Source organism: Trachemys scripta, chromosome 1, assembly GCF_013100865.1.
Source record: "Trachemys scripta elegans isolate TJP31775 chromosome 1, CAS_Tse_1.0, whole genome shotgun sequence".
NCBI lineage: Eukaryota > Metazoa > Chordata > Testudines > Emydidae > Trachemys > Trachemys scripta.
The window spans coordinates 27,681,397-27,709,099 of record NC_048298.1 but is presented as its reverse complement, the minus strand read 5'-3'; the positions used below and the strand labels follow the sequence as shown (position 1 = coordinate 27,709,099).

Below are 27,703 nucleotides of genomic sequence, written 5' to 3'. Positions count from 1 at the left end.
CAAGATTAATACTTCTTTACTGAAACATATTACTTCAGTAAAGCTGTTCTTTTTGTCTTGTATCTTAGAGTGCAATTGTAATGGACACTCTATCCAGTGCCATTTTGATATGGCTGTATACATGGCAACCGGAAATACCAGTGGTGGAGTGTGTGATGACTGCCAGCATAACACAATGGGACGCAACTGTGAACAATGCAAACCATTTTACTTTCAGCATCCAGAGAGAGAGATACGAGATCCTAACATTTGTGAGCGTAAGTGCAATGCCATCACTCAGAATGTTGAAGCACATTGTGTCTATACTTTGATCACTAAGGCATTCAGTTAAAGAATTCCAAAGCAGCTGTACCTGTATTCTTGGGCCCCATTCCTCTCCTTTGAGTTACTGAATGTTCATGAGCAGATGTTCTCTGCTTCTGATGGAGACCTGGGGTAAGTGTGGCCGCTCTTCTTTGCTTTTTGTTTAAAAAGCGGGAAATAGCGGCCACTTGGTGACTTCTTCACATGCAAACAATGCCATGTCTAATGAGCTATAGCAATCAGATCTGAGAACTGTGTATTTCTTTTACTTTAGTTAATAAAGGTGTATGCAATGCTTCCTTTTTAGCATGTAACTGTGACCCACTTGGCTCCCAAAATGGTGGAATATGTGATCGCTACACTGATTTCTCTGCTGGCCTTATTGCTGGACAGTGCCGCTGTAAATTATTTGTGGAAGGGGAACGTTGCGACCTCTGCAAAGAAGGGTTCTATGGATTAAGTGCAGATAATCCACTTGGTTGTCAATGTAAGTAGAAAATTTATGGAATGGGAATACACTAATGTTACTTTATGTATGAGCCAAAGCACTTCCTGGAATTGTTAGGGCTTGAAGAGGAACTTCTAATTCAGCCCTTGATTTTTATTGAAGGAAGGACATGATTTGAAGATTTCAAGTGGCTTGGATTCCACCCACTTCCATCAGAAGTCCCAGGTGATCTAACTGTAAACTCAGTTGAAACACTAGAAAGCCTTTCTTGGTTTCAATTTAAGTCCTTCACTTAGTCTACAGAAATCTGGCAGGGAGGTAGAGGAGGAATACAGACAGAAATGTGCATAAAACTGCTCACTGAGAAATGAAGGATGGTCTTCCTGTAAATATTTATATTAAATACTGTGAAAAATATAAATAAACTCCTATGTTCTGATTTATTTACTTGCATTTCCCAATACAGCTTGTGCCTGTAATCCTTTGGGAACTCTTCCTGGAGGGAATCCTTGTGATTCAGAGACAGGAAGCTGCTATTGTAAACGTCTAGCAACAGGAAAGCACTGTGAGCAGTGTCTGGTAAGTAGCCTTGCAATAAGAATAGATTTGTAATAGAAAAATACACTAATATGAAAGAGGCAGTGTGGCGTGTCGGAAGTGTAGCATGAGATGCTGCCAGACTTGTGTGAGGGATTGAGAGCAGACGCATGGAGAAAGAATAGATGGAAATGGGTACTTCTGAATGTAAAGTGACAAAGAACGGGTGTTGTGACGATGGATTGGAGAGTAAGCAAGACAGTGAGTGAGCAAGCCAGGAATATTGGAGCAGTAGCATTCAAAGAGTCAATTTTTCAAACCAGACTTGCATTTTGAGGGGCACGGTTTTGCACCGGAAGTTCATTGTGGGAGTAAATGTTCATGTTCAGCTATCTAGCTGCCTGACTTTCCTGCAATCAGGCAGTTTACACTGGGATTATCTAATATTTGTGCTGCCCATTAACCGCAATCGCAAAACTGCCCCAGCCAAAAAGAGAGGCCTGCTGTGAAAATCGGGCCCAGGGTGCTGAGTATCTTCGAAAAACATATCCCTGTTTTTCATCGGACTAACTCCCATTACCCAAACCTCAGTCAAGGTTATGATAGCTAAGGAGTGTGTGTTGTGCTGCTTTTTCCCTTCTATCAGAAAAGTGAGACTTGATACTCCCCTGCTAGCACTTTTTGGGGATTAAAAAACGTGTACTAACAAAACCTCATGTGAATCAGGGCACTAAGACATTAGCATCTCAGGTACGTTGGTCTGCTTTCATAGATGACTATTCTAGCTTTGCTTTGTGTCTGTCTATGGTTATCTGCCCGTAAACTATGTGGGAAATCTGAGCATGTCAATCTGTCTCCTGAGCATACTGTAGAATACTGAGCATACTGTAAGTTGGGGACTTGGCTCCCTATGAAAATTCCTCTCTTTTCATGCTAATTATAATTAATTAAAGGGAGGGGAGAGCTGTTGGAAGGGTGCTATCCAGGAGCAACCCTCGGCTTTGGAACTGGCTCTCACCTGTACTTTGCACTTCAAAGCTTAGATTTGTTACGCTTTGCCGCAAGTCTAAAAGGTTATCCTCTGTTCTCAGGCCTTTGGGTAAAAGCAAGTTAATGGGGTGGAGTATAGTGGTTCTGTCTTGAGGCTGTTATGTGATAGACTAGGTCTATTATTTGTGTGAGCAGCTCAGTGGCTTTATAATAGCTTTGCAATGTTTTTTTGTATTGTTTTTAAAATTGAGATGTGCCTAGAGTTCAACTGAGGGCTTTTAAATCAACACCTCATTACAGCATTAATGGCCTATTGTTCCGCAGCCTGAACACTGGGGCCTGAGCAATGACATGGATGGATGTCGGCCTTGTGACTGTTACCAAGGGGGAGCAATAAACAATAAGTAAGTCTCATTTCAGTTACATTCTTGTAATCATTCACTCACTGAGCTCCACTGCATTTGGAGTCGCTGCGCTCAGGCCATGTCTACAACATAGCTGTAGCAACTATGGCACTGCAGCTGTGCCACCATTGTGCCATAGCGTAGGCACTTCCTACATCAACAGAAGAGATCTTTCTATTGATGTAGTTAATCCGGTTCTCCAAGAGCTGGTAGCAAGGTCAGTGGAAGAATTAGTCCATTGACTTAGCCGTGTCTGCACTGGAGTTAGTTCAGCCTAACTACGTCACGCAGAGTGTGAAATTTTTCACAACCCTGGGCAATTAGTTAGGTCAATCTAATATTTACATGTAGACCAGGCCTTCGGGTTTGTCTGTACTAGGGAAAGTTGGATGCATTTTTTGCTCTGATGGAAAAGGAGGAAGCTGTAGTGTAAAAAGATGGTGGTAAAAATGCCTGCCCCCTGTCTACGCTAGAGTTTCCTTCTTCCATAGCACCAGTGCATCATAATGCTTACAAATGGCTATAGTGTAGACAAGACCTTAGTCTAGGGACAAGAGTGGCTTTGCTATAAGCCCTGCATACGTAACTGCACTGTGCCAAGAGCAGTCCAGGAATTGAATTGTGACTTGGAGAGTCACAGTCTGCGTCTCGATTTCCTCTGCACTAGTCCTATAGCTGATGCTGACAGGGGTACGCTGACGGGTGCATTGGGGTGGTGGAACCAAGGCTGTGACTGCCTGCTTCCCAGCTACATGCATGGGAGTGGATATACTAACTGGATGGAGACTCCTGCGTCCTCCATGTTGCTGTCTGCAGTATGGGAAACTAGTGCAGCAGAGTAAGGGAGTGCAGGGTGGGCGACTGGCTGGCCCAGTATAACTTCAAATCTCATGAGGATTTCACTGAGCAATTCTTTACATAATTAATGCACATAAGCAAGACTCTAGTATTCTTATGGTGCTACTAATGGCAAAGTTAGTTATGAAATATTAAACCCATTTTTAAGTACTTTGTCTACACTTATTTTAATTTGGATGATAAAGTTTAACTAAAATAAACAACCTTTAAAAAAAATCATCTCTTACGGGGTGTTTACAAGAAAGCAATTTCCTACCCTGAGACAATCTTACTTTCCTTTTCACTCTTGCCAGTCTCCTTTCCTATCAGTGGCTGAGTGATTTATTCGCACTCAGTAATGCTAATGCCTGTTATGTGGCTATTTACTCCTCCTTGCTCTTTCCTGTGCAGATATCAATTCACTGCAGTTCATATGAACACATTCAGCTCAGCAACTTTTTATGGTGGTTGTGGGAAGGTGGGGAGGGCTGTCAACCATTTTGGAGCAAGGAGTTCCAGTCTCATCCTCCTGTGTTAACTGCAGTGATTGCGAAACCATCTGGAGAGAGGGTATCATTGACTGGCGGGAAAATGAACAGATGTGCTTTCCTTCTGGCTCTCTAAATCTCCTTAGAGAACTGTGCATTCAGCCTGAAACAATGCAATCAAACTGTCTGCATTTCACAAGTGTTTTTTCTAACTTTACATTAGTCTTTTGGGAATGGGTGATTGCCCAACCTCGGGTTATTCTGTTAAATAGCTTAATAACAGTTTTCTAGTTCCCTGATTGTGGTGTGTGGACAGAGCAACTGAAACAACCAAAACTGATGTGAAAACCTCCTGTATAATTTTGAACCTTGGACTACCACCTTGGAAGCAGGAGGAGTCTGGCCCAGGCAATGAAATCCATATCCAAATATGGAAAACATCCCTACAATGTCTATCTTAGAGAGAACTTCCTTGATTCCCCTTTGGGACCGCTAAGGCATTCCTTATTTTCTCTAATTAGAAGGGCTTTTCTTCTTGGAGGAAATGAAAAGCAGAGTTTAAAGTTGTGGCCAGCGTCACTGTTGGCTTCTGTTGCACTTTTTCAAATATTTGCAAATAAGCCTCGGAATTGGAGCTGGTTGAAAAACAGGGGCCCGGGGGGGTGTGTGTGTGTGTTGTAATTTCTTTTTTTTCTGTTTCACATCAATATTTTTATTAAAATTTTTCATTTATCAAGAAGTATGCTGTGATTTTTGTTTTTATTGAAAGCCAGTTTATTTAGTAAGTGAAGAATTTCAGTAATTTCAAAAACGAGTTTCATTTAAAAATCATTGATTAAAATTTCATGAAAAACAACATTGCAATCATGTCAACAGTGTTTTTGTTTTTTTGTTTTGTTTTTTTTTGCAAAATGTTTCATTTACAAGAAAAGGCCATTTTTCATTTTTTTGACGAACTCAATGCAAGAAAAGATCTATTATAAATAATATTGTATGGAAACTTCCAGGACAATAAAATTAACAAAACAGACAGTCTTGGGGAAAAAGTTAGTATCTTTACTATTTAGAAAATAAAATAGCTGGTTTTGGAACAAAGAATTTTGTTATGTTAACGTCTATTTCAGCCCTTCTCCCAACCACCTCCATCCCCTGTGCTTGAAGAATGACACTGTCTTCTTCAGAACCTTTGGCCCCTGATTTCCCAATCTTGTAAAATACTGATTTCACAAGCCCAGAGGGAAAAAGAATATTTGGGTGAAGTGCTGTTTGGAGGTGCTTCTTCCCTCACAAAGTTTATAATGTAACAGTTAGAGATAAATATAGGAGTTCAGTAGAACCTCAGAGTTATGAACCTGACCAGTCAACCATGCACCTCATTTGGAACTAGAAGTATGCAATCAGGCAGCAGCAGAGACAAAAAAAAAAAAAAAAAAGCAATTACAGTACTGTGTTAAACTACTACAAAAATGAAGGGAAAACAGCATTTTTCTTCTGCATAGTAAAGTTTCAAACCTGTATTAAATCAATGTTCAGTTGTAAACTTTTGAAAGAACAATCATAACGTTTTGTTCAGTCATGAACATACCTTAATTCCCGAGGTGTTCGTAACTCTGAGGTTCTACTGTATTTTCTATCTGCTTGGAACTCTCCTAGTATATGCACAACATAAATTCATTCGCCTTACATTTCAGCTGCTCAAGTGAAACTGGCCAGTGTCAGTGCCGACCCCATGTGATTGGACGCCAGTGCAATGAAGTGGAGTCTGGCTATTACTTCATGTCATTAGACCACTACATCTATGAGGCAGAGGAAGCCAACTTTGGTCCTGTGAGTAGAAAATTTTAATATGCAGGTTCAAGAGAAATGTGGAAAACTCTGCTGACCCTTTACTTAGCATTCCATGTTTCAAAAAAGGGCCAATGTTGTAACTATTTAGTTTTTGCAAAGATATCACTGAAAAATGTAGAATTAGGTCCTGTCAGAGAACTGTTAATTCACAGCTGGTAGGCTGGGTATCAATGATAATGCATGTGGTAATTTAAAGGGAAAAGGTATTTTGCCATTGTTTTTCTTTTTAAATCCATTTCCTGACCCTTGCTGTGTTAACATACATGAAATCTGTCTCCTGGCTTAGCAGCTCTTTTATTCCACTGCACCTAGATTTGTAAACACAGCATTTCTCAAGAATCCAGGGAATGCTGTCATTGGGTCACTTTGCTTGTTTCAATAAAAATCCCACATAGAGAATATGTGGCTTTTGCAAACAGACATTTAAGCATCATAGCAGCTGTCCAGTTTTGGTGTTCTACACCTAAGTGGGGTTTCTTTTATTAATGAATAAAGAGGGAGTTAAGAGACCAAAGAAGAGATTTATAGATGTTGTTAGTTATCTCTAGTTTAGTTAGCCCTCTGTGCCCAGACTGCACGTCCCTTTTCCTCCCCTGCCCCCTTATTAGTCATGAATGCAACCTTACTCTTAATTCATAGTCAGCAGCTAGACCATTATATCAATTATACCTGCCTCCAGCAAGGAAACAGAGGTAACTCTCTCCAAAAGCAGCAGATAGTAGTTTGCCTGAAATTAATTAACGAAGACCGTCACTTTGCAGCATTAGACAAATTAGGCTTTTTCTACTGAGTCCTAACTTATGGAGAGACCCTACAGAATAGGGTTACCATATTAAAACATTTAAAAAAGAGGACACTCCTCGGGGCCCTGGCCCTGCCCCTTCCCCGCCCCAACTCCGCTCCCTCCCCTGAGCGCCCCGCATTCCCCCTGCTCCTCCCTCCCAGCCACGCGAAACAGCTGCCCGAGCGCTACCGGCTTCACGGTTTGCCGGGCAGGCCCCAGACCTCCAGACCCTGCGCCCCCGGCCGGGCGCTTCCCCTCCCGGGCTCCAGCTGCACTGGGGAAGCACCCGGCTGGGGGCGCAGGGTCTGGAGTTCTGGGGGCTGCCCGGCAAACTGTGAAGCCGGTAGCACTCGGGCAGCTCTGCTCTTTAGCTACACAGAGCTGAGGTGTCTGGGGGGAGCAGCAGCAGCCGCCGCCGCCGGAGCCGCTCTAAGGTAAGCAGGGGACAGGGATGCTGGCAAAGCATTTTCCCGGACATGTTCGGCTTTTTGGCAATTCACCCCAGACGGGGATTTGAGGACCAAAAAGCTGGACATGTCCCGGAAAATCCGGACGTATGGTAACCATACTACAGAAAGAAAGTCAATGTAGACTAGAACTTGAAACACAGCACAGGGTATATAAGCTAGTGCATGAACCTTGGTTACTGTGTAAGGATTTGCCCTGTGAATGGAAGGGTAGCTTAGGGGAAGTCTGCAGATAAACACTTGCTTGGGAAAAGAGCCATTTGAAAAATGTAAACCTATTTTTCTAAAAAAAAAAAAAAAAAAAAAAATTCAAAATTTTCAAGTGTTTGCTAATACTTACAAATGTTTCTACTAGTCAGAGTGAGATGAAATAACTGCATTTGCATGCAGGGTTCTAACACTAGACAGTGAGTTGTCTGCAAGATCCTAGGTCCTGTCCTGACTCCTTGTCACAAAGCACCATGAGTATTCATCTCAAAACATGCCCGAAAGCTCCCTTCTCTCCAACTGCATGCAGGTAGTGTGTGACCCTTCTTGGAGGACTATGTCCCTTTGCCCAAAGCCTGGGTAACTTATAGCCATGCTGTCTTTGGAGAGTGTGAGAATGCGTGATGGGGCTGTCACGGTTCAGTTGCACGTGAATTCCCCCTCTTTAGACTAGCAAAGGCACCCGCTCTCAGGCTTCTGGCTCCCTTGGCCATCACCTCTGACACAGTGAAGACCTATGTCTCACTCACTTCTGACTGGGATACTTCCAAGGTGCACAGTTGTTTCCAGCTTTCACTGTGTTAGTCCCCGCAGAGACCGGCTACCCAAGCACACCTGCTTGCTTTTGCTTCTGAGATGGTTAACAGTGTGACTGTCCAGGAGCTGTAGATACAACAAACATTTTTATGTAAGGCAAGCCCATTTTATTCTCAAGGTAAAAGCACTACAGAGAAAACATTAAAAACAATAGAAGACCATACGCTCATGCTTACCAGAGATCACCTCAACTCTAGCATGGGCTCTGGCAGGTAGTTAGTCCTTCAAAGCCCACCAAATGACTGGGTGCTTGCTCTGAGCTGAGGCTGGTATGAACTTCGTGGTCACAAGTTCATAACAGCCTCTGCTCAGAACAAGCACCCCATCTTATGGGGCCTTAGTAGGCCTAGTCCTTCCAACCCTACCCTAAGGATTGGGGTCCTCCTTGGACCAGGGGTCCCTGTCCATTTGCTGAATCAGAAAGAAGGCCCTGAGCCGGTTTAAAACCAGGCTATTTGTCCAAAAGTTCTTTCTTTGTCTGAGGGTCTGTGGAGAATCCATTCTGAACTGGTCTGTGTACCTCTCCGAGGGGAGGGAGTGGCTTCAAAGGCATTACATTAGCATCCCCTTCCTACTAGAGAAGGTACATACAATGCCACAATAATACATACACAATTGCATTTTTGGTACAATGGACTCCAAAGGTATTAAACCTGATTCAGTAAGATTGAACTTTATTCAATAAAGTTCATTCAGGATATTGTGGGAAATTGTCAGTTTGTCACTGGGGCATCCTGATGTAATAATCATATTGACATTTCCTTAAAATGCATGCCTTCTTACTGACCTGACCTGACCTGAAGAAGAGTTCTGTGTAAGCTCTCACCAACAGAAGTTGGCATAATACCTCACCTTCTTCTACCTTATCTACCTTCTTATTAAGACAGTTTTCTTTGGCATGTGCAGGATGTTGTCTTATTTTTATACAGATTCATTGGTTTTGATCTCTTTCAAACAGGAATGTTGAGTATCAAATAATTCCATATTCTTATATAAAGTACCAGATAAAAATAGAAATTCTAGACCAAAGGAAATGGCAATGTTTTTAGTTCATAGGTTTATGCCTGTCTGCTCTGGATTCTCTATCTTTTAATGTCCCTCTTTTGTCTTGATGGTTATTGTCTGAATTTTTAAGAGGAGCCCCTAACTGCTGGTTTGGGTTGCCCAGTTCTAGTCAAACATGTCCCTAAAAGGTAATTACACTAGCTGCCCTATTTGAATGGTAACTGGTGTGTGTTACATGCTGGATGTGTGAGTGCTCAGCAATGATCAGATAAACTCGAATCATTACAAATACAACATGAAAAAACATGAGTAAAGCTACATCAATTACACTCTGGATTGTAGCAATAACTTTTATTGACTTTATTTGTGTTTCGGTTTTGTGCAAGCTTGTTTTTAAATATGGTCAATGGTTTATATCAGTGGTATTTTAAATTTAAAATCTCATTACAATGAATAATTTGATGGAGAACTATGCAATAATAGTTTCATTCAGTCTCTGTGCAATGAAAGAAAAAGTGTTGTATTTGCAAACAAGAAGACAGGGTGTAGATATGCCTACATCTGTGTGTACAAAAGAGAGCTTATCTTCTATATAACACGTGACTTTAATAACAAACCAAGCAACCCAGAAAACATAAATACAGAAATAACCTGTTAATCCACAGTTAGTCCGTGGAGTTTCTGTGCCTGTGGATTTCTGTTCCCACCATTGAACAGGAATGTTTTAGCTACGTTTGGTTTTAAGTATTGCAATAACTTCCCCCTCTTCCTTAGGGAGTGAGCATAGTTGAACGCCAGTATTCTCGAGATCGTACCCCATCCTGGACTGGAGTAGGATTTGTAAGAGTCCCTGAAGGGGCATATCTGGAATTCTATATCGACAATATTCCATATTCTATGGAGTATGATGTTGTGATTCGCTATGAGCCACAGGTACTTGGCCACTCTTTACATACATGTTTATCAACGTTGTTACCTCTTGAGAGGGCGATGACGGGTTGTAGATATATTTAACAAGGCCTGAGTTTTCCTTGTGGAATGCTAGGAGATGACTGGTGCAATGATGGTCTTTTTTACCTAAAAATAACTTAGAAATGCAAAAGACTTTTACTGACCACTACTGTTGTTTGCATCACAATCACAAACATTATTTATTATCTTATTATAATTGTGTTATTGAGGTGCATGATGCTTACTGGACAATTAAAATTTTTTTGGCAGACCCCTTATGGGACAGCTGAGGATACAAATTAGACATAACACAGCAAGGATGACTAATAAACAAAGGGTGGGGAAACGATTGCTATGTGACATTAGGAGACCAATTGCACATCTCCCACAAGCAATCCATATGCTGAAATATATTTACATAAAATATTAATGGAATAATTGTGAACACAGGAATAAACATATGCATCCGAAGAAGTGGGCTGTAGTCCACGAAAGCTTATGCTCTAATAAATTTGTTAGTCTCTAAGGTGCCACAAGTACTCCTGTTCTTTTTGCGGATACAGACTAACACGGCTGCTACTCTGAAACAGGAATAAACGTGAACCATTCCAAGGAAACCTTGATCTGTTTGTGGATAGTCCACAAACAGGACAAACCCATCAGATAAATTGTTCTGTAACCAGAGCTGCATGAACTGTATGTACTGGAGTGGAATGCCATGAATTGTGATTGTTACATGTGCATCTTGTTAGTTCTCATTCTCATGCAGTTTTGATATCAGAAGTTTAATCACTTATCCATTGGTTAATGATGACCAATTTTTCCAGTTACCAGATCACTGGGAAAAAGCTATTATTACTGTTTCACGCCCAGGCAAGATTCCTACAAGTAGCCGATGTGGTAATACTGTTCCTGACGATGATAATCAAACTGTATCATTATCACCAAGCTCAAGGTCTGTATAACTATTGTATCATTCATTTTAGGATTGATAGGCTTTTTAGGATTTGGTTGCCCAAACTTCCAAACATTCTTTTCAAAACTTACCATTCATTCTTAGTAAAAATCAAACAAGAAGAGACAAAATATTTTATCCTGTAGGATTCATAGATTCTAGGACTGGAAGGGACCTCGAGAGGTCATCGAGTCCAGTCCCCTGCCCGCATGGCAGGACCAAATACTGTCTAGACCATCCCTGATAGACATTTATCTAACCTACTATTAAATATCTCCAGAGATGGAGATTCCACAACCATAGAGCCATCTGAAAAGATTTATTGCATTCAACATTTTAAATGAAAACCAAACGTTCTGTTTCCAATCCAGATATGTTGTCCTTCCACGCCCCGTATGTTTTGAAAAGGGACTGAATTACACTGTTCGCCTGGAGCTATCACAGTACTCCTCCTTCGATACTGAGGTGGAAAGCCCATACACACTCATTGACTCTGTAAGTGCAAGTTACTTTATGGATGTTTTTAAAGAAAAATTAAACTTAAAATACTAAGTGTTGTATTTTCTGTTTGAGCACTGCTACGTAAATCCCACTGAAGTCAATGGGAGTTTTGTTCACTTATTCGTTGGCTAAATTTGGCTATACATTTACAACAGTTTCAAGCACTGTACACATCTTCAGATTTAAAGTATGTGCCCTGTTTGGTTTCTTTTCTGATATGCGTTCTTTGCTGTATATTACAGGATCACTAACATGTTAAGTGCTGAACTGCTAAAGTTTGTATCTTTGGAGAGGCTTATTTATACAAGTGAGGCAGACACATCATGAATATCAAACCTGATCTTCCATATTTTCCATAAAATATTAGTTTTGTGGATGCTAAACATTTTTCTATGAAAATTAACAAGATCTTGTTGTTGTTGTTGCTGGGTTTTTTGTTTTTCTTTTACTTTAAAAAGCTAGCGTAATAAGAAACAAAGTAATATTTAGTTTAGACAAAAATGGACTGCAGCATTACAAATGGTAACGTTTTTCATTTTATAATTGTTTCATAGCTCATTCTTATGCCTTACTGCAAATCGCTGGACATCTTCACAGTGGGGGGCTCAGGCGAAGATGTGGTCACTAACAGTGCTTGGGAAACATTTCAAAGATATCGATGTCTGGAAAACAGCAGGAGTGTTGTGAAAACCCCTATGACTGACGTCTGCAAGAATATTATTTTTAGCATCTCTGCACTGTTACATGAGACCGCGTTATGTATGTACAACTTAATTGACTTGCAGAGTAAATCACAGTTTTCCAGTTGTTAATGTTGTTGCCAAGATGTGGGTGGGAGGTGTGGGTGTATGTGTGGAGAGATGCTGCTCAAACCTGTTTTATGAGCTGTGGTGCTCTCTTTTCCAATTTCTGTCCTCTTTTCACTATTCAGCTTGCCAGTGCAACCCTCAAGGATCATTAAGTTCAGTGTGTGACTCTAATGGAGGACAGTGCCAGTGTCGTCCTAATGTTGTTGGAAGAAGATGTGACAGATGTACTCCTGGCACCTTTGGGTTTGGACCTAATGGATGCAAATGTACGTTTAATCCGTAATCTCCGCATATTCAATCTAGTTAGGCAATGGCAAATCGAATAATGGGGAATATTGGTATCTAACACTTTTTCTAACAAGATATTCTTTAAGGTACTGTTGTTCTCTGGATCTAAGTATAACCTAGGAAACCCAGTTTAAAGTCTCCACTCTGTCGAATCTTTATATTCAAATACAATGGTAGGGTCTGGTTTTTCAGCCTTTACTGGGGCAAAACTCTCATTAGCTTTTGTGGGAGCGCTACTGGGTAATGACGGCAGAGCCAGGTCCAGAGGCTGCAGCTGCATAAATGGAAGAAGAGAAGTTTTCCAACTATCATTTCTTTTTAACTGCATTTTTATTTTATATTATTTTATTTAGCTTGTGAATGTCACTTACAAGGTTCTGTCAGTTCCTTCTGTCATCCTGAGACTGGCCAGTGCTACTGTTTCCATGGAGTGTATGGCCGTCAGTGTGATAGGTGCTTACCTGGATACTGGGGATTTCCAAGCTGTCAGCCTTGCCAGTGTAATGGCCACACGGATGACTGTGACCCATACACTGGGGAATGTTTGAATTGCCGTGATTCCACCATGGGACACAACTGTGAAAGGTATGGTCTCTTCTTATAGCTGATTTACTGGTACGTTATTATACGTTGTAAGCAATATTCACTGAACCGCCCCAGGCAAAACTAACACCCAGTCCTAAAGTCATTACTCAAGTAAGTCCCATTGAAGTCGGTGAAATTAGCATGATCAAGCACAAAACCCTGATTCTGCACTGAGGTGCCCCACCCTTATTACCGGACAGGGAACCTGTGTCTCCTGTTTATAAAGGAGAAGTGGCCCCTATGTAAATATCACATGAGCATCTTACTTGGATTTCAGCACAGAGAAATAGGAATGAATAGAAATGTCTTGGTCTGCCAAACTGGACCACCTGGGTTCAGGACAAGTCTAAAGGCTTGTTTGGGCGGGTGGGGGGAGCTGTCTTGAAAGTGACAGTGTCCATTTATAGGAAGAGGGCCAGCTCTCACTGCAAAAATTCCTCTCATAGTGTCCGCTTTGTAGTGGCAGCTGTGCAGTGGAGAGCAAGGCAGAAATTTTACGGAGATGAACAAACCCAGGATTGTTTCAGACACCTAGATTATCACTTAATTTTAATGAGGGCAAAATGGCAGGACCCATTTTCTTCCGTCCCCAGCAAAAGAGCAATGAATATGTTAAAAAATGCCACAGTTGGTGAGAATATATACAGCTGAAAGAGCTACAGAGATGAAAAGTCTGTGTAGAGTTATCACAACTAGCGGCCAAACCTTGGGCCCTGGTGCAGAATTGGCCAGAGCTGCATGGACTCTGGCCAGTTTGCAGCCATGGAGACCAAAGCAGATTCTGAAGGGAAGAGGTGAACCCCATCCTCTGTAAGCAGCTGCTGGGCACCTGTGTGGCCTCTTATCTTTGCTCCAGGCCCAGGGCCACTCATTTGAGCAAAGGAGTGTGTGTTGAGGAGGCATGAAACTGATTTCTCCATATAAATGTACCTAAACACCTACCAGAGGAGGTGTTAAAGTGTGATGATCAGAGGTAAGACATAGCATTTGAGATGGAATGGTTTGGTTTGGCATGGCATATTACTTGTAATGCTAGTATGAACCAAAGAAAACATCTTTACAGTAGTGTTATTCATACTGTGAATAACAATTGGAGACCTATAAAAGATGTCTGTCTCCCTCATCCCTCCAGTCATTGAAAACCATTCTAGTGTGATTTCACATCAGAAGAAATAGTTTGTACTGTATCTGCTTGCGGTCTCACAAGCCTTTATTTAATACAGGTGCCTTGGTGGCTATTATGGAGACCCTGTCCTGGGATCAGGAGATCATTGTCGGCCTTGTCCTTGCCCAGATGGCCCAGAAAGTGGGCGTCAGTTTGCTAGCAGCTGTTATCAAGATCCTATTACTCTGCAAATTGTGTGTGTCTGTAATGTGGGATACATAGGTAAGTACCATGTGCTTTAAAGTGCATCTACTGAGTTTTAATCTGGCTACAGAGAGGGACTATGTAGAGCAGGGGTGGGCAAACTTTTTGGCCTGAGGGCCACATCTAGGTATGGAAATTGTGGGTATGGGGTGCAGGAGGGTGCTCTGGGCTGGGACCGAGGGGTTCGGAAGGCAGGAGGGGGATCAGGGCTGGGGCAGGGTTTTGGGGCACAGGAGGGAATCAAGGTGGCAGGTTCCGGGTGGCGCTTACCTCAAGCAATTTCCAGAAACAGCGGTATGTCCCCCCTCCAGCTCCTACATGGAGGTGCGGCCAGGCGGCTCTGCGCGCTGCCCTGTCCGCAGGTGCCACCTCTGCAGCTCTCATTGGCTGCGGTTCCTGGCCAATGGGAGCTGCGGGGGGGGGGGGCAGCGCTTGTGGTGGGGGCAGCGTGTGGAGCCCCCTGGCTGCCCCTACTTGTAGGAGCCGGAGCGGGGACGTGCCACTGCTTCCGGGAGCCATGCACCCCAACTAAAGTGCCAGAGCAGGGTAAGCCCCAGACCCAGACCCCACTTCCCGGCGGGAGCTCAAGGGCCAGATTAAAACGTCTGGAGGGCCGGATGTGGCCCCCGGGCCATAGATTGCCCACTTCTGACATAGAGGGAAGTAGAAAGCACCAGCATAAGCACTGGCAGAAATTACTGTAGTACCAGTATTTGTAAGTGTTGTAGTTTTTATTTACAAATTAAGGGCCAATCTCTGGCAAGCAATGCATGTAAGCATTCACTGGAAAATCAGTGGGAGTGAGAGAAGTTACCCACCCCTATTATTCCTATATCTGCCAAATCTCTCCACCTAGTGTTTGTTGTTCAGCTTAATTTAAATTGTAAGCACCTTAAGAGCAAGTCTTTGATTTTATGCATCTGTGAAGCACCATGTACCCCTGTAGCAATATATAAATAGTGAAGTTATAAGAACCACTCCCAGCCAGCAGGCAAATACTGCAGGTAGGAGTGGCACTTTGAAAAAGCTAGGAAAGAACGTCTTGCATAGCAAAAATTTCTGTGTCTCTATACATTTTAATGAATGTTTATGATGCTAGAAGTTATTTGAGTCCCCAGCTCAAGCAAAGCATCCCTATTGAGGACAGTACTGAAGTCAATGCATAGGCTTAAAGCTAATCCTATGTTTAAGTGCTGTCCTGAATAGGGATGCCCATTAACACATGTTGCAAGTTCTTCCCTGAATCTGGGCCTTGAATTCTGAAATCCATGAAAAGGAGCTGTATCTTACCCTGCTATAAATGGTCTCAGTTCCACTGAAATCAATGGATCTCCTAAACTTCGATTTGCTGAGGATCCAGACAAGTATTGTGTTTTGTTTCTCTGAATATATTCAACTCAATTTCCTTTCAACTACTCACCTTCAATCTTTTGTCACACTGTCTTGCTGTTTATTGACTTGTTTGTTAACGAGCTATAATAATTCCTTGGATTGTTTGTTTAAACAGGAAGCAGATGTGATGAGTGTGCTTCTGGTTTCTTTGGAGACCCTGAAGAGACAGGTGGAGTCTGCCAGCCGTGCCAGTGTAACAACAACATTGACATGACTGACCCAGGGGCCTGTGACAAGCAGTCTGGAAAGTGCCTGAAGTGCTTGTATCAGACAGAGGGTGAAAATTGCCAGCTGTGCAAATATGGGTACTATGGACATGCATTGCAACAGGATTGTAGAAGTAAGTGGTGGGGAGGGGTCTTCCCATTCCTCACTTCTATAGCACTGGGCAGAATTCATTTACCTGCACTAAACTCTAAAATATCATTAGGCGTAATAAACTGTGAAGCTGTTGATTTTGCAGGTGGCCTCAGGACATTAACGGAGAATGGCAGATAACCTAAAGTATTTTAAATTTACTAGGAACCATTTCTGATTAAACTGATGGTAGAAACCTAATTACCTCTGGCTAAACATTGGGTTTGCAGCTTTTCTTGTGTTCAGTGTGATTCTTCAGGGGGCAGGAGTCGTTTAGTGTAACAGGGAGAAACGAGACACCTATCATTTACGTGCCCAAACATCTGAAAGGATGGGCTCTTGTGGGATAAGGATTTCTTGCCTTCTTGTGAGCATTCATTGTTTCCCTCTTATCAAGAGATGGAGCATGGCCATTTCCTGCTGCTTCTTAAGCCCTGAAGACATGGCTTTTGTTTACACAAACATTCCTGGGATGTTAAAGAACAGCAGGAGAGGGTTCCTGAAAACTCAGAAGGAAGGGCTGCCTCAGGGAATGATAAGTGTTAAGTGGGGCTATAGTCACATAATGGTGTGTTGTTCTGTGTTTTTTAAAAAGGGAATCTCTTACTCCAGAATGCTACTCTGTGCTTATCCAGAAAGTTAGTCAGAAAAAAGTGTTTTTTTTCTTTTTTCTTTTTTTACTATTGCTATTAGCAGAGCAAACATCTCCGGGAGGGAGGGAGGGAGCTGATTTCTATTGTGGGTCACATACCATCCCCCGAATTTTTAGACATCTGTGTTGCACAGTCTGTTTCTGATGGTTATGTGGGAACCAGAAAGAATCCAGCCTGACTTGCAGATCCCAGGGTGTGTTTGCAGGGTTGGCACTTGGAACTAATAATCTCTTTCACTTTGTAAAGAGCACATTTATATGGAAGACAATTAACCTGGAACCCCATGGTGTTCCCCTTCTTACAGAATTCACTTTTCAGAGTATAATTGTGCTTTAAAGACTCCCTGTATCTGCTTATTATATGTAGTCCTAGTCCTGCAAGATGTTAGGAATCCTCAAGTCACCTACTGTGCATATTACAGGAGCGCTTCACAAGATTAAGCCTTAGTTACACGATTGCTCAAATTAACTTGGAAACCAATGTAGCAATACTCTGAGATCTGTCTGCATCTTTGCAAGGTTAATAACTTGCAGCATAAGTTCTGAAAAATTAATAGAGGCATTTGAATGAGAAGGCAGTTTACCATACTGGGTATTTATACTGCACTTGTCACCATGGCACATGTACCCAGACAGGCTTTAAAGCATGCTTCATTAGGTTTTTCCTCCCAAACCATCTGTTTTCTAAGGCTGTGTCTACACTACACAGCTTTTAGAGACAGGGCTGTGTCACTGCAGCCGTGCCGCTAAAAGTTGTGCAGTGTAGCTGCTGTTTGTTGGCTCTCCTGCTGACAAAGAACTTCCACCTCCAACGAGCGGCGTTTTTGCTCTTCTGCTGACAACACACTGTTCACACTGGCACTTGTTGCAGCAAAACTTTTGTCTTTCAGGGAAGTGGGGGGGGGTTTAACACCTCCTTAAAGACAAGTTTTGTCATTCAATTGCCAGTGTAGTCATAGCCTAAGTAACTTACAATGTCAAGACATGCCAGTAGGGATGTCTGTGTAACTTTCCCCATTTGAATAGGATCACATCTCCCTGGAATGAGTAATACATCCTCTTTTGATAATACATCAGTAACCAACATTTAGGTTTGGACTCAATTTAATGTGGTGTTGTGCTAGCATAGCAGAGTTAGGCTGCCTGCTCTTCCATTACAGAGTGCGTCTGTAACTACTTGGGAACAGTGCGAGAGCACTGCAATAGCTCAGAAGACTGTCAGTGTGAGAAAACAACCGGTCAGTGCCAATGCCTTCCCAATGTGACCGGGCAGAACTGCGATCGCTGTGCACCAAACACTTGGAGACTGGCCAGTGGAACTGGATGTGAACTGTGCGAGTGTGATGTTGCTCGTTCCTTCGAGCCATCATGTAATGAGGTAAGAAATGCATAGTCTTATCCAGCAAAATACTCCTCTACATAGTTATTGGCTGTATTCATAGGAAAGCTGCACAGTGGCTCAGTAAATCAGATTGCAAATGTTGCCTTCCAGAAGAGACGGTAACATTCTCAGTAGGCTGTATAACTTCTAGGGCTGTGGGAAAGTCATGACAAAAATGACAATTCAGGGACAAACACCAGAGGAATTTAAAGACGGCATGGGCATTGTCTCTGTGCCCCAAATAATATTTCTTTCCCCAGTGCACACATGACAAGAAAGGCTGGGTTGTCAGAAGTGCTGAGCACCCCAACTCTTATTTTTAAAGTCGAGGGGCACTGTAGGGGCCCGGCAATCATGAAAATTTGGCTCTAGTCATTCAGTTCTAAAGATTATGTTCTGCTAGATAGTCCACACTGGGGTGAGCTTTTTAGGATCGGGTCCAGAGAGATAGGAAGCATCACAATTTTCTTAAATTGTTTTTATCGTTCAGTTTCAGTCTGTGTCCAGCCATGTTGCTTTCTGTTAGTGAGCTTGGCTGCTGAGTCTTTGTCAATATATGAAGAGACCAAAATAACACTACCTGAGCATGTTCCCAACAAGCTGCTGGGAATAGCTCCAAGAGCTTTGCTGGTGATGTTCCCTTCCATACAGGAAAACCAATTCACTTTCTGTTCTACTCCTATTTTTAACAGTTCACTGGGCAGTGTCAGTGCATGCCTGGGTTTGGAGGCCGCACCTGCAGGGAGTGCCAAGAGTTTTTCTGGGGTGACCCCAATGTGGCATGCCAAGGTGAGTCTAATTTCCCTGCCCTCTATTCCCTTGCTGTGTTTTGAATTACCTGTGTACACTTTCAGTGATTGGAACCCTTAAAACATCTATTCACCTTCTTTTAAAGGGGTCCTCCTGACCAGTTTGTGTAACAGTTGTTTATATTGCCCTGAATGTTGCAAGCTCTGTTCTGGTTCTCCAAAGCGATGTTGACCACTTTAATTAAGTTTGTTCACATTGAAGGAAACAAAAATGCATTCATTTCAGCAACTCCATATGTTCATATATGCCATGGCAGTGGGCATGCTTTTTGCATACAGAAAAAAGAGATCAGCAGGGGAAAACATGTCAAGTAGTTAAGGCATTATAAACAAGAGTAAGGTTTTTTTACAGTCTTTGGCAGCACCTTTCTTAATGTTGTGATGTTTGCATCATAATGGTTTAAAGAAACATGTCCATGTTTGGTTACACTGGCATGCTGTTTTAGTAAGGATGGGCAGACCCAATGCAATTCTAGCAGAGTCTGGTGTACAAGGTAGATTTGTTTAGGGAATAAGTAATAAAGGGATAGATAATAGGACAGAAAATATCATGTTGCCTCTATATAAATCCATTGGTACGCCCACATCTTGAATACTGTGTGCAGATGTGATTGCCCCAGCTCAAAAAAGATATATTGGAATTGGAAAAGGCTCAGAAAAGTGCAACAAAAATTATTAGGGATATGGAATGGCTTCCGTATGAGGAGAGATTAATAAGACTGGGATTTTTCAGCTTGGAAAAGAGACGGCTATGGGGAGATATGATTGAGGTCTATAAAATCATGATTGGTGTAGAGAAAGTAGATTAGGAAGTGTTGTTTACTACTTCTCATAACACAAGAACTAGGGGTCACCAAATGAAATTAATAGGCAGCAAGTTTAAAACAAATAAAAGGAAGTATTTCTTCACACAATGCACAGTCAACCTGTAGAACTCCTTGCCAGAGGATGTTGTGAAGGCCAAGACCATAACAGGGTTCAAAACAGAACTAGATAAATTCATGGAGGATAGGTCCATCAATGGCTATTAGCCAGGATGGGCAGGAATGGTGTCCCTAGTCTCTGTTTGCCAAAAGCTGGGAATGGGCAACAGGGGATGGATCACTTGATGATTCCCTGTTCTGTTCATTCCCTCTGGGGCACCTGGCACTGGCCACTGTCGATAGACAGGATACTGGGCTAGATGGACCTTTGGTCTGACCCAGTAGGGCCAATCTTATGATGTTAAGAACTGGTCTTTATTTAGAAATAAACCTATTTAATTAGGATTAATTATTGCTTAACCTTTTATACTACAGCAATTTGTCCAAATTGTCAAGCAACTACTGTGACAAGAGGACATCTTAAAGTAGCAGGATTTATGGGCTTATATTACCAAGTTTTGTTGCCAAAAACTGCCTTTTGGCCACAAAACAGCAAGAGCATACACACGCCAGTGGGACTTTTGTCACGAGAAACACCCAGTTTTGGCAACAAAAAACTTCCACCCCTCCGAGAGACTTTTGTCTTTTCCTCTCCCTTTATTGTCGACAAAGAGCCAGTGTAGACATGCGCCCCTACCCTTTCAAAGCTCCGGGAAGTATCTGTGTGCTGCTCCGTTTTGGGGAACAAACAAAGAGCAAATCATTGGAATGCTCTTGTTCTGCGCTGCACTAGGAACACAGCGGCAGGCAGACGGCTGCTGCAGGGGGAGGGGGACAGACTGCTGTGCTGCTTTGCCATTTCTCAGCATGGAGAGCTCCCAGAGCTACTCGTGATGCTGCTCTCAGCAGCTGAGGGGGTTGTGGGAGAACTCGGAGACAATCCCAAGATGCGCAGCAATCGGCTCTTCTTTCCCACAACACTGCACTGTGGGATACATACCCACGTGTTGATGGTGTCCCCAATGGTGACATGATCTATTGACAGAGGGAGCAAGTGTGAACACCCTTTGGCGATTTTTGTTGTGTTGACTTTTGGGTGTCGACACAAGTTTTGTCAACAAAACTTGGTAGTGTAGACAAGCCCTCAGTGTATTGGAGTTTTCTGTCTCTATACATCCTCTTATGTTACTTAGGCCATGTCTACACTAACAAGCTTGCAGTAGCACAGCTGTGCCGCTGTAAGATGGCTCGTGTAGCCGTGTTACGCCGACGGGAGAGAAACCAACTCAATGAGCAGCAGTAGCTATGTTAGTGGGAGAGCATCTTCCCCCGACATAGCATTGTGCACACGAGTGCTTATGCCGGTCACACCCCTGAGCGACAAAAGTTTTGCCAACATAAGTGCTAATGTAGGCATGGCCTTAGACTATGTTTGAAGGAATTTTACTGAATACGTAAGGCATTTAATCTTTTAGCAAAAGATTATTCTCTTTGTTTCAACCTGCATAAAGGCACAATGCACTTAGCTAGTCAGACAGTATGCTGACGATACGTCTGTTAGTCTATAAGGTGCCACAGGACTTTTTATTGCTTTTTACAGATCCAGACTAACACAGCTACCCCTCTGATACAGTCAGACAGTATGCTCCAACCAGCAAAATACCAGAACCAGATTAAGTGGATTGTTTAGAAAACTGAGTTGTGTTTCACTCTGTTATAAGCAAGTCTGTTAATTTAATAGGGGAAAGAAACTTCAGACATTGTCCAGACCAGAACAAACTTGTGTCTGTGATCTGTTTAAATGGGAGACTTGGCCAGGAGGGTTTGCAGCAGCCTCCTAGATTAGATTAAGGTATGTTTCCTGCAGGGAAAAATGTACTTGCTGTGATCTTTTAATAAATCCTTTTCAACTGATCTTCCTTGGAATCCCCTACCTAAACAGATGTGGGTGTCTCAGCTATTCAGGAACTGGTTAGGGATAAAGATAAAACACTCTTGAAGTTACTTGGTGGTAGGGCATGTATTAGATTTCTTCTGAGCAAACTAGCATATTAATTGCTTTCCCCAGGGCTGCATGTGTTCCTCTGGTTAAATGCTGCTGACTGTGCCTTCAATCTCATAATGCTTCAGGGCAGTGATTGTCTCCTGATATCAGCTCTCTCCATCAAGGCTGGTTGATGGAATCCATCAGTACATGTTATCAGCAAGACTTGGCTGTGTGCCAGCATTTCTGACCTTTTACTTGGTTTCTGCTCTCTCTTGAACAGGGGAAAACCTGCTTTATAATGACTCTAAAATGAAAAAGCAATAAGGTATTATTCAGAAAACCTTTTTTCAAGGTAGCTTTAAACTTTCTATTCATCTAATAATCCCACCCCCTCTATTTTATAGCAACACAGCAGACTTGCTTAGCTATAAAATTTCATCTTCCTTGGGGTTGCATCTAACAGAAAGCATACATGCTTTTGTGAGCCACATAGCCTTTGAAAGGCCATAGAGACCAGCTCATCAGTATGCAGGGGTTGGTCCAACCTGGTTTGGATGACCCAACCTTATGTGCCAAAGAACTCCCGGAGAATTCAGCTGCTCCCTGTCCCATGGGCCGATCTGTAGTAACTTGCTCTATGACCCCTGTGACATTGTGCAGTCTATATGGTTTTATAAAAACTTGATAATAAGTCAATATAATGTAACTGAGATAGTTTTAGAGAAAATACGGTAATAAGTGAATGTAAGTAACTGGGATATGCCTCATGCAAAAGGTCTCTTGTAAGGTATCATTACAAAGCTTATAATCTACTGAGTGTGATCATCTGATTTGCATAAATGTACCACTCTTGTATCTAAAACTAGAAATATAAAATGTAACTCTGAGGGCCTATTGTAATTGTGTAAAGTGTGGACCATTAATGATGGTTTGGAATCTTGATGACTCCTATTGTCTGCAGATGGCTGTATTTACCTGTGAGTCTTCCTGTATATGTGTGTGCTGGCAAGTGAGTAATGAAATCTTGCAGTGACATGTGATCATGTCACCTGAACTGGAATCCATCTTTAACCTGGTGCTTTTCCAGTGAGGGGGGGGGGTGGAAACCCAGAGAGACAAAGAGTTCCCGCCTTATGCAAAAGATATATAAAGGGGGGAAGAGAACAGAGAGGGAGGGAAGCCATCATGAAGAATCCCCTAGCTATCACCTGAGCTGCAACAAGAGCTGCACCAGGGGAAAGAATTGTGCCCAGGCCTGGAAGGTGTCCAGTCTGAGAAAAACTTACTGAAGCATCTCTGAGGGTGAGATTATCTGTATTCAGTTTGATTAGGCATAGATTTGCGCATTTTATTTTATTTTGCTTGTGACTTACTTTGTTCTGTCTGTTACTACTTTGAACCACTTAAATCCTACTGTCTGTATTTAATAAAATCACTTTCTATTAGTTATTCACTCAGAGTATGTATTAATACCTGGGGGAGCAAACAACTGTGCATATCTCTCTATCAGTGTTATAGAGGGCGAACAATTTATGAGTTTGCCCTGCATAAGCTTTATGCAGGGTAAAACGGATTTATTTGGGTTTAGACCCCATTGGGAGTTGGGCATCTGAGTGCTAAAGACAAACACTCTACTGTGAGCTGTTTTCAGGTAAACTTGCAGCTTTGGGACAGGAGATTCAGACCCTGGGTCTGTGTCTGGAGCCAGACGGGAGTGTCTGGCTCAGCAAGACAGGGTGCTGGAGTCCTGAGCTGGCAGGGAAAACAGAAGCAGGGGTAGTCTTTGCACATCGGGTGGCAGCTCCCAAGGGGGTTTCTGTGATCCAACCCGTCTCAACCCCAAGAGGTCGTGATGTAGAATATCAGCCTGCCCATAGGCTTTTTCTAGTTATCTTGCATGCTGCGAATCTCTGGGACTGAGAAAGGAGAACCCTGCCTCCCCACTCCACTCCATTGGGCAGGAGCCAAGGTTGGTTTCAGTTCCACTCTGTTCTTTTATTGACCAAGTGCCTAAATGGTTAAAGTTTACTGGGCTTGGAATGTGATACAAACCTGGTCTGAGTTTTTTGAATTTGTAACAAATGCCTAAACCACAGGAGTGTTGTGTGGTGATGGAATTCATTGTATGAATTTTGCAAGTGCTGAGAGAGGGGCGTTTGGCCTGCGGCATAAGAACTGCCATACTGGGTCAGACCAATAGTCCATCTAGCCCAGTATCCTGTCTTCTGATAGTGACCGATGCCAGGTGCTTCAGATGGAATAAACAGAACAGGGCAATCATCAAGTGATCCATCCCCGACTCCACACCCAGCTTCCGACAAACAAAGGGTAGGAACAATCAAAGGGTGGGGTTGCATCCCTGACCATCCTGGCTAATAGGTCCATTAAAGGCTATCTACCATGAACTTATTTAGTTCTTTTTTGAACCCTGTTTTAGTTTTGGCTTTAACAGCATCCCCTGGCTATGAGTTCCACAGGTTCACTGTCTGTTGTGTGAAGAAGTATTTCCTTTTGTTTGTTTTAAACTTGTTGCCTATTAATTTCATTGTCTGACCCCTAGTTCTTGTGTTATGTGAAGGAGTAAATAACACTTCCTTATTTACTTTCTCCACACCAGTCAAGATTTTATAGACCTCTATCATATCCCCTTTTAGTCATCTCTTTTTCAAGCTGAAAAGTCCCAGTATTTTTAATCTCTCCTCATACAGAAGCTGTTCTGTATCCCTAATCATTTTTGTTGCCCTTCTCTGTACCTTTTCCAATTTTTTTTTTTTTTTTTTTTTTTTTGAGATGAGCAACCAGATCTACATGTAGTATTCAAGGTGTGATCATACCATGGATTTATATAGAGGCATTCATGATATTTTCTGTCTTTATTATTGAACCCCTTTTCTAATGGTTCCTAACATTCTGTTAGCTTTTTTGACTGTCGCTGCACATTGAATGGATGTTTTCAGAGACCTATACACAATGACTTCAAGATCTCTTTCTTGAGTGGTAACAGCGAATTTAGACTCCATCATTTTGTATCTATAGTTGGGCTTATATTTGCCAAGGTGCATTACTTTGTATTTATCAACATTGAATTTCATCTGCCATTTTGTTGCCCAGTCATCCAGTTTTGTGAGATCCATTTGTAACTTGGACTTCACTATCTTGAGTAATTTTGTATCCTCTGCAAATTTTGCCACCTCACTGTTTACCCCCTCACGCTTGTCCACATGTTTGTTTGAACCCCTCAAAGAATTCTAGTAGATCGGTGAGGCATGATTTCCCTTTAGAAAAACCATGTTGACTTTTCCCCAACAAATCATGTTCATTCATGGATGTCTGTGGAACTGGATCCTCATCCAGCTTGCTGCAAAAGGCTTCTGCCTGAGACTGTGAAACTCACATGGTTTACCACATCAGCCTAAGTACACTGTGCTCTGAAGCCTCTGCAAGAGATCTTGAGTCAGTGGACTCCAGTGGAAACCAGATCTGATTGTTGATGAGAAATCATTGGGGAGATCTCTATTGCTCACACTGCTATGACATCCTTTATAATTTTAAATATGATAGGTTTAAAAAAATAACTAAGGCCAAGATTTTCAGAAGTCCACTAGTGAGTTTGGTCGCTTCCATTTTAGGGCAAGAAAGGTCTTGGGCCCTGGTTTTCAGAGACCAGGTTGGTGCTTGATATTCCTAAAAATCTAGTCCTTTTAGACATCTCACGTTGGGCCTCCCAAATCACTGGTCACTTGTGAAAACCTTGGCCATCATAACTCTGAATCAGCTTTCTACTTCTGAGCATTATTGTGGATCATCTATCGATATTGAAGAGGCTCTGTGGAATGAGACCATTCATTCAAAATGGAGTAGTTCGCGTCTGGCACCATTGTTATAATACTAGTAGAGAGATACAGCAGAGATGATGCGTGGGCAGGACATGCGGGGTTATGTGCCCCACAGGTTTTTTGGCTGCATCCCTCCCCCCGCCCAAACACGCTGGGTGGCCCCCTGAGGTAAGTCAGGGGTGAGGTGGTGCTCCCTCCCCGAACCCTGCTGCAGGGCTGGCGTGAGCTGCCTGGTGTTGCCCTTATCCCCACCCCTGAACATTCCTCCGCAACCCCCTAGGAGGGCGTGTGCCCCACGTGATTTGAAAACCTCTGCTCTAGATCCAGAGGCAACACGTGGGGCAGTCACATGCCCCCCCATAAACTTTAAACTGTGCACACACACACACACACCACTATCAACAGTTATATGTTGCCTTTGACACACAGAGTTCAGTCCTATGGAATGGAAAGTCTGGCTACACATGTCACGGCAAAAATAAATTCTACATCTGTGAGTGACTCCATTCTGAGACTCCAAATATTCCAGATGTCCTCCCCCGCCCAGGGGACTGCACCAGATGGGATGCGTGAGAAGGGAATATTGCTGAGTGTTCAGCGGCTAAGTAGGAGGTTTGGGCATATTGTCAGGGAATTCTGGAGAGTTATTTTTAATTACTTAAACGAATTGCATAGGTGGGGCTAAATCCAGAGAGGGCCCTTGTATTGCTCTGCTGGAAACCACAAACTCAAGAGCAGGAGTAGAAGGAGAGGTTTCCTCTTCTCTGTTGTTGTTAGTGACTGTGTCTAGACTGCACCTCTGAGATCAGATTGGTTGGTTTGTTTTTGGTTTGTTCTCTAGCTTTTTTGTAAAAAGAAATTCAAATCTAGAAAAAAAAATAGATATAGACAGACTTAGGGCTTGACCCTGAAAACTGTTACTGAGCATAGTTCTTACAGCTGAGAATACTTCTATTGACTTCAATGGAGATTACACACAGTAGTAAACACTACCTCCAATCATAAGTATCTATAGGATTGGGGCCTTGGTCACCGTTTAGCCCCTATTCTTGAAAAGTACATGAAATAAATAGCTTATTTAACTTTATTTAGCTTATTACGCCTAAAAGCAGAGCTAGGAAATTATAGGGTTAAGATTTGCACCTATGCAGAGTCCTTGTGTGTCCATCACGTATGATCTTGTGCAGGTCCTGGGGTGGTTTTCACTCTGTGAATTAAAATATAATTCTGTCCTCCAGTACTGTCTAGAATCAGGTAAATGGTAATGCTGGCCCACTAGAAACACTCCTTGTGCTTTTGTTTAATCTCTGAAATGTATGTAGCTCTGTGTGTGTACACATGCACAAAAGTCTTCGCTAAGGTAGTGTTAAGATTACAGGTTTCATCAAACACAAACTTCCCAGCAAACCTGTTGGAGCATTTCCAAACCCTAGCAACCAAACAGCAGGGTTCAGTGCATGAGCCCTGCAGGGTCCCTGCTGCTCTGACTTCCGCCGAAAAGTCTGAACTCCTGAGAAGTAGTTGGGGTATAATGAAGGTCCATATATATATCTTGAACTGTGCACTTCTGCAATAATATTTCTCAGATGTTTATCATGTTATATATGGGTCGTTGCTTCCACAGTTGTAGAAAACTAGAACAAATAGATGGCTATTGATCAAGGACCCCTGGGAAGGCAAAGTGATTTGTTTGCGTTATATTAGACTTGTTTAAAGAAAAGAAAAATGGAATTTCTCCAGATGGGATGAATAAAACTAGGTATCTTGATTATTTGAGAGTACATATAGAGTGTACATAGCCATGAGTTTATGGCAGGGGTGGGCAAACTCCACACGGCTCCCGGAAGCAGCGGCATGGCCCCCCTCCGGCGCTCCAATGGGAGCTGCAGGGGCGGTGCTTGGGGGCAGCGTGCAGAGTCACCTGGCCACACCTCCATGTAGGAACCAGAGAAGGGACATGCTGCTGCTTCCAGGATCCATGGGGAGGGATAGCTCAGTGGTTTGAGCATTGGCTTGCTAAACCCAGGGTTGTGAGTTCAATCCTTGAGGGGGC

At 42.6% G+C, this 27,703-nt stretch overlaps 1 protein-coding gene across 1 annotated transcript in view; it reads left to right on the top strand.

Annotated features, from left to right (window-relative positions):
* Positions 1-27,703, top strand: part of LAMB1 (laminin subunit beta 1) — a 72,719-nt gene that overhangs the window by 19,326 nt on the left and 25,690 nt on the right. Inside the window, exons 9-23 of the mRNA XM_034766844.1 lie at positions 69-257; positions 611-790; positions 1,218-1,330; positions 2,603-2,682; positions 5,699-5,834; positions 9,690-9,848; positions 10,694-10,821; positions 11,193-11,316; positions 11,877-12,081; positions 12,254-12,397; positions 12,773-13,004; positions 14,228-14,391; positions 15,881-16,105; positions 17,935-18,152; positions 18,848-18,944. Of these exons, the coding sequence (XP_034622735.1) occupies positions 69-257; positions 611-790; positions 1,218-1,330; positions 2,603-2,682; positions 5,699-5,834; positions 9,690-9,848; positions 10,694-10,821; positions 11,193-11,316; positions 11,877-12,081; positions 12,254-12,397; positions 12,773-13,004; positions 14,228-14,391; positions 15,881-16,105; positions 17,935-18,152; positions 18,848-18,944 (2,394 nt within the window). The remainder of the gene's footprint in view (positions 1-68; positions 258-610; positions 791-1,217; positions 1,331-2,602; positions 2,683-5,698; positions 5,835-9,689; positions 9,849-10,693; positions 10,822-11,192; positions 11,317-11,876; positions 12,082-12,253; positions 12,398-12,772; positions 13,005-14,227; positions 14,392-15,880; positions 16,106-17,934; positions 18,153-18,847; positions 18,945-27,703) is intronic.